The 11,356-nt window shown below is 44.1% G+C and overlaps 1 protein-coding gene across 8 annotated transcripts in view; it reads left to right on the forward strand.

The window, feature by feature from the left end:
* mcf2la (mcf.2 cell line derived transforming sequence-like a) overlaps positions 1-8,574 on the forward strand; it is a 65,297-nt gene extending 56,723 nt beyond the window's left edge. For 6 of the 8 annotated variants that reach the window (XM_050063591.1, XM_050063588.1, XM_050063590.1 and 3 more), the window contains 11 exons: positions 120-212; positions 287-412; positions 508-729; positions 822-914; positions 998-1,076; positions 1,157-1,226; positions 1,317-1,417; positions 6,271-6,380; positions 6,466-6,578; positions 6,672-6,775; positions 7,203-8,574. In XM_050063591.1, the coding sequence (XP_049919548.1) occupies positions 120-212; positions 287-412; positions 508-729; positions 822-914; positions 998-1,076; positions 1,157-1,226; positions 1,317-1,417; positions 6,271-6,380; positions 6,466-6,578; positions 6,672-6,775; positions 7,203-7,282 (1,191 nt within the window). In that variant the 3' untranslated portion in view covers positions 7,283-8,574. Of the gene's footprint in view, positions 1-119; positions 213-286; positions 413-507; positions 730-821; positions 915-997; positions 1,077-1,156; positions 1,227-1,316; positions 1,418-1,649; positions 1,743-3,510; positions 3,586-6,270; positions 6,381-6,465; positions 6,583-6,671; positions 6,776-7,202 lie in introns of those variants that run through there. The other 2 variants (XM_050063596.1, XM_050063594.1) reach the window with 2 other exon arrangements.
* The last annotated feature ends 2,782 nt before the right edge of the window (positions 8,575-11,356 follow it).

The raw sequence follows: 11,356 nt of genomic DNA on the forward strand, positions 1-11,356 counted from the left end.
CCTCGTACCGTAGTGACACCTTTTGTTGGAAAATTCCTTCTCAAATTTGCTTAAAAATGAGGTGTTAAAAAGAATTCAATCGAAGTGTGTGAAACACCCTGTTATGTGTTGTGAACCAGGAGTGCCAGAAGAAGCTGGAACATAAACTTGGTTTGGACTCCTACCTCCTTAAACCTGTCCAGAGAATCACCAAGTACCAGCTACTGCTCAAGGTGAGCTGTGTCCATGTACTGTACACACTCTATGTGCGGTTATATCAAACTCACTTTTTGTTGTGCGTTTGCAGGAGTTGTTGAAGTACAGCAAAGGCTGTGATGGCTGCGATGACCTACAGGAAGCACTCTCCTCCATCCTGGGGATCCTGAAAGCCGTTAACGACTCCATGCACCTCATCGCCATCACAGGATACGAGGTCAGAGAAATAATTTGACTCTAAGAGATGTCGTTTAGCTGATTGGCTGATTGGCTTGTCGAGAGTGGACCATAATTGCTTCCGTCTTTTCTCAGGGTAACCTGTCAGAGCTGGGTCGCCTGCTGATGCAGGGCTCCTTTAGTGTGTGGACGGAGCATAAAAAAGGTCACGCCAAGGTCAAGGACCTGGCTCGGTTCAAGCCCATGCAGAGGCACCTGTTCCTGCACGAGAAGGCGCTGCTCTTCTGTAAGAAGAGAGAGGAGAACGGCGAGGGCTATGAGAAAGCGCCGTCCTACAGCTTCAAACACTCGCTCAGTGTAAGCTCACATCGGTCAGAGTTAATATTCGTCCTCTGGGTAGGTAGCAGCGAGAGATCAGGGCTGACTGTGTTCTGTCTTTGACCTCTCAGATGAGTGCGGTGGGCATCACAGAGAGCGCCAAAGGAGACAACAAGAAGTTTGAGATCTGGTGCAACTCCAGAGATGAAGTTTTTATCGTCCAGGTACGATCACTCGGCGTCACTGCATTGATCGATGAAGAACCTCCATCACTGTTAATGTCACTGTCATTGTTTGTCTCATCCAGGCTCCGACACCAGAGATTAAAACAGCGTGGCTGAACGAGATCCGTAAAGTTCTGACCCAACAGCTCAAAGCCTGCAGAGGTATCGTACCAACACAGCTGCACATGCTCGTTTTTGTCTTTCGCACAACCTTCTGCTTTCAACTGCGGTTCATGTTTCAGATGCCAGTCAGCAGAAGAGCTCCGACTCTGTCTCCCCGAGTCCCACCAGCAACACCTCCATCTCCCTAAGGTTGGTGTCTTGCCTTACAAACTGTATGTCAAGGCACACCCACAGATACGATGCCTTTTATTTATCGCTGTGTTTTCGTCTCTTACCCAGTCCCTTTCGTAGCAGCGGCCAGAAAAACCAGAAGAAGCAAGAGGAGAAGAAGGCGGAAACGAGCTCGGTGTCCGACTCCTCGTCTTCACCCAAACATAAAGGTGAGTTTTGCATCCTCGTGCACTGACATACAATGAGTTCATTGTTGGTCAACTATGGCTGAAAGCTGCAGTGTAAACTCACTGATCTTCTTCTCTTCGTCACCTTCATCCTCATGGTTCCTCTTTCGGTCTATTTTCTTTTCTGTTTTTTGGGGTTGCATTTATTCCTCCGTTACTACAACACTCTCTTTTTCCTTTCCCCCTGCTTTCCATTTCAAACCATTGTTTCCAGATGAACCAGTGACCAGTCCGACCACTGACAGGTCTTCAGTGGCTAAAAAGCGTTTTACTTTGCAGGGCTTCAGCAATCTCAAGAGTCCGAAAGGTAACGTTAGCAGACCTAAAACAGGCACACGAAGTTTAGACCAGTTTAGTGCCATTAGTCAGGCTATATGTAACTATTGCATTCTTTTTTAATTGATGAAAAGTTTAATTCAGGAGGCGCTAAGATAGGAATGGACAGTGTTTTCCATACAGCCAGGTCAGCCTTTTAATGAAAGGTCTGTCATTGCCCCCCGTTGAACCTCCATCAGAGCCTGATGCAGTGTAATTGGTCCTCACTGTGTCCGTTGCTGTTATGCTGCAGACACGCTGCCCCCTGGTGGTGAAGGTGTAGCATTGAGACTGCTGTAGTTTCCTCTGCATTAGATTCACCAGATCTTTGCTTTGATCGCAGAAGTTAACATGTATACATCAGCTCACAGCAGCAGCAGCAGGAGAGGAAGTATTTAAATTTTTTACTCCAGTAAAAGTAACTAAAACTAGCCTGTAAAAATATTCTGTTACAAGTTAAATTCCTGCGTTTAAATGTTACTTAAGTAAAAGTGTGTGAGACTTACAGCAAGGACTCAACTTGACTTGATTTTCACCACAGTGACTTGGGACTTGCTTGAGACTTAAAAGTTACGACCTGGGACTTGCTTATGACTTGCACATGTGTGACTTACTCCCATCTCTGCTTGCCGCAGCAGCTGTAGGTTTGAACCCGCAGCCTTATGCTGCATGTCAGTCCCTCTCTTTGACTCTAAACAACTGTCCTATCAAATAAAGACAAAAAGCAAAATAGTTAAAAAAAAGTTAAAAGTTAAAAAAAAAAAGTTATATAGGGCAGTGGTTCCAAACCTAGGGGTCCTGACCCCAGCTAGGGGCCACTGAAGCTTTGAAGGGCCTTCCTCTTTTTAAGGGGTGAAAGAAAACTTTTCATAAAAATATACAGTAGGCCTGTGTCTCAAAATTTCACTATTTTTTTGTGAAGAAAACTAAATGAAATTCATAATTTTTAATGTTTAGATTACTCTCTTCCTAAGAGCCTCATCCTGCATCAGAAAAATACACCGTTAAATCAACCAAAGAGCTCATACAACAAGAGAAGAAGGGAGATGGAAACTCTGAATTTGTCATAAAAGAAGCCTGTTAAGTCTGTTTGATTGTTAAAACTTTAAACGAAATACATAACACAGACAGAGAGGCAAATAGAAATTCCTCTGATGTAATGTTCACAGGAAATAATCTGCTCAACATTCATCCAAATCGCTCATTTTACAGAAACTTCCTGCAGGTATTGCACTCACTATTTGGGTTGATTGCACAGTTTATCAGTTGTCCTGTACTGTTATTGTTATACATTGAATATTATATGAAAAATGCATGAAATATGCTCCTTAATTAGGGGCTGTCAGTTTAATTAATGATGGAAAAGGGGTCCCTGAAGGAAAGTATTGGGAAGCACTGATTTAGGATCGGACATAAACAGGAAATGTAGTTTTTTGGCTGATGCTGATCGTAGACTGCAGGTCACATTTGTTACAATATGTACAAGCGTCTCACTGGTTTAGATATTTAAAAACATCAAACACTGGCCAAAGGGCTTTACAGAGGGATAAAATAAGCGGGAGGTACAGTTGGGTGTCGTCAGCGTAACAGTGGTTGGAGATATTATATTTCCTGCACATAGACCCCAGAGGAAGCATAACATTCTGGGGAAGCATCTAATGAAAGTGTTAAATCTCTGAGGCCGTTCTCCTTCTTACCTTTCTCTTCTTCTTCTTCTTCTTCTTCTTCCCTCCCTTCACTGTTTCTGCCTGTGTGGCCAGGCTCGGCCCTTAGCCCCGAGCACAGCTCCAAACGCCACTTGGTCAAGAGTGACCCCACACCCTTTGGGTTCAAAGGTATAATGTCATCCCGTAACACCGGGCCCATCTAATCCTAGATGCCATCGTTCATGGTCCCATGTCTTACCACTAAAGCATACTCCAGTGTTGTGTGTTTCCATCATGTAGACTTCACCTGTGTCTCAAATAGAAGGACGTACCTCGACATGATGTAAACCTTGATCCATCCGTAGACACTGTTCTTCGTACTGTCACCCTCCATTTGCCCTGACAGTGTTGTACATGTGTGGAGAGAGGAATGTGTTGTGTTCACACAGACTATTTGCAGTATTTGTCCTGGAAGGTTTCAAATCAATGATATAAAGGGTTTAAAAATTCCTAAACCCAGCTGTATTTGTATCATGATAGATTTTGTTCGCTCTATTTTCCAAAATACTTTTTGGTTCTCTGAAACCTGCAGATGCTCTATCTATCTATCTATCTATCTATCTATCTATCTATCTATCTATCTATCTGTCTGTCTGTCTGTCTGTCTATCGTTCTAACGTTCTATCTATCTATCTATCTATCTATCTATCTGTCTATCTGTCTGTCTGTCTGTCTGTCTATCGTTCTAACGTTCTATCTATCTATCTATCTATCTAGCTGTCTGTCTGTCTGTCGTTCTATCGTTCTGTCTATCTGTCTATCATCTATCTACCTATCGTTCTATCTATCGTTCTGTCCTTCTGTCATTCTATCTGTCGTCCTATCGCTCTATCGCTCTATATCTATCTATCTATCTATCTAGCTGTCTAGCTGTCTGTCTGTCTGTCTATCGTTCTATCGTTCTGTCTATCTGTCTATCATCTATCTATCTATCTATCTATCTATCTATCTATCGTTCTATCGTTCTATCTCCTTCTATCTATCGTTCTGTCCTGTCATTCTATCTATCGTCCTATCGCTCTATCGCTCTATCTATCTATCTATCTATCTATCTATCTATCGTTCTATCGTTCTATCTGTCGTTCCTATCTATCGTTCTATCGTTCTATCTGTCGTTCTATCTATCGTTCTATCGTTCTATCTATCTATAAAGTTAGCTTATATTAGCATAAAGACTGGAAACAGGGGAAGACCGTAGACCTGGCTAACGTGATGTCATCCATTGGTTTGTGGACTCCACTTAAAGCCTTGAAATTCACCATGTTAGCCATCGCCATCTTGTTTTTTGGGGGCACAAGTGACCATATTTGGACGACAGGGTGGAGATAAACTCTAATGCTAGGAGCTAGCTGAGTTAGCACACTGCATTTACAGCTACAGTTAGCTGTAGTAAAAAAAAAAAACAGCTTAAAACCATGCTGAATTTCTGTTGTAAAGTTGGGCATTTTAACATGGGCGTCTATGGGGATTGACTCGCTTTGGAGCCAGCCTCTAGTGGCCATTAGAGGAACTGTAGTTTTGCACACTTTTCCATTGGCTCCGTTTTTCTGCCACCTCCTAGCTTTGATTTCGGCGCAGAAGGCCAGGCAGATTTTGTCACATTTTTTCAGAGCCAGGCTAGCAGTTTCCTCCTGTTTCCAGTCTTTATGCTAAGCTAAGCTAACTGGCTGTTGGCTCCAGCTATGCACTGTACAGAAATGAGAGTGGGATCGATCTTCTCAAGATGCTGTGTCCATTTTCACTGGGGAACACTCAACAAAAGTCAATGGATGAATGACTGACTGAGAAAGTGTTTGACTTCTTCACTAACCATGTCAACGGGGAGACTGCGGGACTAGTTGGCTGTCTCACTGACCCACTGGCTGTCTCTCCTCCGTCTAGAGCCGGCTCCCCATGTCACTCTGAGCAGAGTCAAATGGATGAGCACCTCTAGTCTGTTACAGAGCAAGCGGCAAGGTACAGCGCTGCTGTGAGGATCAGCCGCTGTGGGCGTAGATGTGCTGTGGTTTGTGGTGGTCGTGGTTGATTTGACCAGAGGTAACGTGTAGCGAAAAATCAATTCGCCTGTCATGTAGCCTTGTATTGAGCGTTATTGTCCATTTTAACTTGTAAATAAGGAATTTGTCTCAATGCAAGGCTACATGACACTGATTTTTGTGAGATACCTACTCTTCATCAAATCAATCGCTCTCTCTTCTTCTACTATTGGGTGCTTTGGGTTAGTGGTGGAGTAACGTGGACAATATTAAAAATTCAGCGCAGTCAGAGCAGCCTTGAAATAAATCCAGGTGATTCAGATCTCTGCGTCCTTTGATCGTGAATCCTTGATTTACATTGGCTCATGTTTTACCGGGGTCTGTCTGCCGCTGTCATCGATCCTCTCTGGGATTTTGGAGGTTTGACCTTTGGTTGTGTGTGTGTGTGTGTGTGTGTGTGTGTGTGTGTGTGTGTGAATGTATTGATTTGTCAGATAAACATGTTTTGACAGAGATCTCTTTGTTTGTTTGTTTTGCCCCTGTGTAACTGGGACTCTCTCTCCAAGTGGCATTCAGGTGCTCCTGGCGAAATTCACATTCACGAACATGTGTTGTGTCCGTCCTTTAATATTGACAGAAAACACTCTGCATCATTCTACATGTTTTGAGTTCTCACATTAGTGACCTATGATGCATTTTGATGCCACGTGGAGCGGGAGCGTGTGTGAAACAGATTCCTCAAGTCACCTCCCATTTCTGATTATCACATATCCCGTCTTTGCCTCTAAAATGTCCTAACCGTTTACCCTTCTGTCCTCTCTGCACCACCCACTCACAGGCTGGAACAAGGCGTCTCTCTCGGTGGACGCCTCCGAAGAGAACGATGGGTACTCCAGCGGCGAGGACCCCATGAACTCTGACCCCGAGGATGATGTAGGAAGGAAGCTGGTGAGCCTGAACCTGTTCACAGTATATGATTCTCCATCTTTTGCTACCTCTAATAGACTGTCTTTGGTGACCTTTGACCTGTCAGGCTCCAGGGAAGTACACAGTGGTGGCAGACTGCGAGAAGGCGGGACCTCAGGAGCTGTCTGTCAAGAGTGGAGACATGGTCCAGCTGATCAGAGAAGGAGAGGAGGGGCAGTGGTAAATATCTTCGTCGATTCCTGATTTCACAGGGCTGAATGTATCCTTAAATCCATTGTCGGGTGGAGTCACTGTTTGTTTAACCCTCTGTAGGTTCGTGAAGAACCTCCGCAGCAGTAAGGAGGGCTGGGTGGCCGCCGCAAACCTCCTCAGCCTCATCTCAGAGTCCAAGTCGTCCCAGTCACTCAGCAGCTCAGGTATGTTTCCATAGATACCATACAGGGTCTGTTGACGACTGCTAATGTGTTCGTCCTCTTGAGCCCACATCTTGGATTTTTGTAGCTGAATCAAACTCTTGTTCCCTCCACAACGTGAGGGCTGACACTTCTCACGTTCACGCTCTTGCACCTCCCCAGAGTCCCCTCCGTGTTTACTGTCTACCTGGTCTGCTGCTTCCTGTTTGGTGCTGCAGAGAGGGCGCAATTACGAGTTGTTGACAATGCTGACCAAGCCTAAAGAACTTTCAGTCACATTAAACATTTCAAGAGTACGTCAAGATAAGAAAACAACTGACTTAAAGGAGATCGGATCTTTGAAGTTGGGTTGTATGAGGACCTCGCCATCTGTGTTCAACCTGGAACAAATAAAGCCAGCACTGTTTTTGTTTGTGTGTTTGTCCTGCAGATGGCAGCGTCTCCGGGAACCTCAGCACTTCCTCCAGCTGCAGCGAGACCTACACCAGCTTCTCCGACATCAAACCCTGACCTCCGAGCACTGATTTCTGTGTGGAATTACAAAAACCTCCAGGAGGACAGAAGCAAAGTGTTTCGTCACGGACCATCAACGTCACAGTTTGTCGGATCGAACCAAAAATCGAAACCATCACTGTATCTGCGAATGTTACCAGTGTATTTACAGCCACCTGTGAGTCTCATGCAAACGGACAATAGCTCTTCTTTTTATCTTGAACGTGGGTAGAAGTTTAAGTGGCAGAAAATTCAGAAAGCATCAGGGAAAAATAGTTCCTCGACACATGTTACAGTCATGTCCAGTCTTATATTTAATCCCTTATATGTAGCATTGAAGGCGACACGTTTAAAGAATATCTGCACTAAACGTGAGCTCTCACCAGCTCACCAAACCCCTTCAAGTGGATAACATCGCAGCATAGCGGCAGATTCTTGTGTGAAACATGGACAGGTACAGATACTATCAGACCGGTATTTCACATGATGCTTTAGTGTCAAACATTAATCGTACACTGTGAAAACTGGCAGCTGGCTGCAACAAGAAGAAATGCTTTGGGTGCATCGTGGAGCATCTGTGAGCAGGTCAGATGTGCAGGGCGCGTTACTGTAAGTCTTGTTTTTGTATGTGGGAGACATACTGGGTGAAGTGTGTTGAATCCCTTGTAGTTTCTGGCGGGCCAGTGGTGTCAAAGTAGTTTTCATTTCTCATTCAAGGATGCTGTATTCCTTCCTTGTTAATAAGAGCTTCCTGTTCCCTAGTTTCACAGTTTATAAGAAGTATCACCGGGTGAATGTCACCAACAGCACGACCTGGTGGTCAGATGTCATGCACTTCTCCAGCGACACATACAAATCACTTACACAGAGTGCGGCAGCTTGGAACAACTTTTGAACCTCTTTCCCCCAAGAGTAATCGTCTAACTCGCCTCTGAACTGCTCTGGATTTACCTCTCAGGAAGCCCAAGAAGTTGCGTGGGCAGGCAGGTGTGACTGCATACCTGCTTGTGTTGACTACATGTCTTTGTGTGTGAGCATTCCTGCGCGTGTTGTGCTTCAGAACAAATCCAACAAGCTGATGTCACAGGCTCCCAGGGTGGCTATTTGGCCACAGACAGCAGCTGGGTCAGAAAAGTTCCCATTTATGGGATGTTTTAGCGACGTCATGCATTTACCTGCTGAGCAAAGTTAAAGGGATAGTTCAGATTTTTTGAAGTGGGGTTGTATGGGTTACTTATCCATTAGCAGTGTATTACATACAGTAGATGTCAGTCAGCACACCCCCAGTTTGGAGAAGCAGGCTGGAGTCTGACATGCACACCCCCAGTTTGGAGAAGCAGGCTGGAGTCTGACATGGAGGCTAAGCAATGTACTGCTGTGGATGGGGGCCGGCAACAAAACGTATTTTAGCCACCTAAAAAAAGCCCCACCTAAAGAAAATCAACATCAGCGTAAGTGTACACTATATTGAGAATATCTTTACTACTTTACCTTAATGTCAGAGCGTGATTTTCAACTGGAAAATGAAGCTGTTAAATCGCTCTCTTCACAGCCAGACTCCATTGAGAAAAACAGCGATTTAACATAGCTGAACACAGGAGCTGCTGGTCTATTACTGCCTTAATCAGTTGGTTTGTTTGTGTAATAGTGTGACTTCGGGGTTTAAACGGATTGGTTTAGAGTCACAAAAGTCACACAATAACACCAACTAACTAACTAAACAAGGCGGCAGTAGACCAGCAGCTCCTGTGTTCAGCAAGCTAAAATTACCGTTTTTCTCAATGGAGTCTGGTGGCTTTGATGAGTGCATAGATGGGGCTGTCAGACAGAAAGGTAAAGTTGTGAAAATACTCTCAATATAGCATCTTGACTTTTTTCATAGGTGGGACTTTTTAGGTGCCTAAGACATTTTGTTGCTGGTCCCCATCCACAGCAGTACATCGCTTAGCTTCCGTGTTAGCCTCCAGCCTGCCTCTCCAAACTGTGGGCATGCCAGCTGACGTCTACTTATTGTAATACACTGACTACGGCTCAGTGCCCCATACACCACTTTAAAAAAATCCAAACTAGAAACAACCACCCTCAATACATATGCATATAAATCTAATTTTGGCTCCATGTCTGCTGCACTCACCTATCTTTGGTGTGCACTGCAGCAACAAAAGCAGGCTTTGTCCCCTCCCTCTGCTCCCAGCCCCACTAAGGCATGTGACAGTAGTCACTTCTGTGCACGCAGGGCTAACCAGGGCCCGGACCTTCCTTAACATGTTTGCACCACCAGCTCTGTGACAGTATTTGTTTATTTACCATGATGTCACTGAGTAATCGAAAAACGAGGTGCAAAAAAAATACTGACAAAAGTCTGACTAGTGGTGTGAATTACACAGCAGGGGTGGTGAGTAACATAAGTTGGCCCTAGCTGGCCCAAGACGTTGATACGGGTGCATAGCACACCTCTGACAACCAGCTGCTGTGACAGACACACACAAGCTATTTCTAACACTGAATGACACCTTTTTCTTACCTTGTTTTTCAAGGGTGAACTTATTTTTTATACCCCAAGAATTTCTACTGTATCCACATGGTGCACTGTAAATCAATCTGTTCCTTTTTGCCATCTTCAATGTTGAATGTGTGACTCTGTTATTGTAACAGAAAAAATGCAGCATGCTGTTCTACTCAAACCAGCCCCACCTGTTTTATTACTGAATATGAGTTGTTCACTCCGCCACTGATAAACACCACTGTGGTTATGTTAAAAGAATAGTTTTTTTAAAGTGGAGTTGTGTGTAATACTTATCCATAGACAATATGTTACATACAGTAGATGTCAGTCAGCACGCCCCCAGTTTGGAGAAGCAGGCTGGAATCTGACATGGAAGCTAAGCAATGCACTGCTGTGGATGGGGGCCAGCGACAAAGTCATTTGTTTGATTCACAAAAAAAATCCCACAGTTTAAGTTTGTGCTATATTTAGAATATTTTCACCACTTTACCTTCATGTCAGACAGTGATTTCCAGCTGGAAAATTAAGCCATTATAGCGCGCTCTCTTCACAGCCAGACTCCATTGAGAAAAACAGTGATTTAACATAGCTGAAGACAGGAGCTGCTGGTGTACTGCTGCCTCCCTCAGTTCGTTTGTTTATGTCATTGTGTGACTTTGGCGATTAAACGGGTTCATTTTGATTCACCAAAGTCACACAATAATACAAACTAACTCACTAATCAAAGCAGCAGTAGGCTAGCAGCTCCCATATTCGGTGAGGTTAAATTACTGTTTTTGTCAATGGGGTCTGGTGGCTTTGGGGAACTGAAGCTATTAAAGGCAAAGTAGTTAAGATATTCTCAATATAGCGTACTCTTAAACTGATGTTGATTTTCTTTAAGTGGGATATTTTAGGTGCGTAAATATGTTTATCGCTGGCCCCCATCCACAGCAGTACATTGCTTAGCTTCCGTGTCAGACTCCAGCCTGCTTCTCCAAACTGGGGGCGTGCCGACTGACATCTACTGTATGTAATATGCTGTGTATGGATAAGTAACTCATACAACCCCACTTCAAAAACTTGAAACTATGCCTTTAAATTCAGCCTGGGCTATGATTAGCGCTTGTGATTGTTTTCACTGAGAACCACTTTTCTCCTCTAATCACAACACGCGTGTCGTCCCTATGAAAGGGAAGATTCTTCTCCAGAAAAAAGGAAGGCCTTTCTGTGTCAAACTGTGAGCTAAACCAGAGAGTAAACTGTGGCTGGCTTTATGTGTTGATCTGTGTAAGTTCTGTAAGACTGAGAAATGTATGTTACACTTGTACAGACGTGTCCTCTATACCTCACATTGTTTTTCCTCGAGAGCATGTACATTGTGAAGAGGATTTTGCGAGTCTCCTTGTCTCTCTGTGTCCCATCTCTCTGTGTCGCATGTTCCTCATAAACCTCTCATGTCAAAGTCCTGAACAGGGCGAGTCTTTTTACCAGGCACCGTTGTATTTTGTGAGAGTTTATTTTCTGCCCTCCTGAAAGTTTACACGGGCACTAAACTTTTCAGTGTTCTATCTCGATCACACGATATAAAGCTTGTCGAATGATTT

This window comes from Epinephelus moara, chromosome 15, assembly GCF_006386435.1.
Source record: "Epinephelus moara isolate mb chromosome 15, YSFRI_EMoa_1.0, whole genome shotgun sequence".
NCBI lineage: Eukaryota > Metazoa > Chordata > Actinopteri > Perciformes > Serranidae > Epinephelus > Epinephelus moara.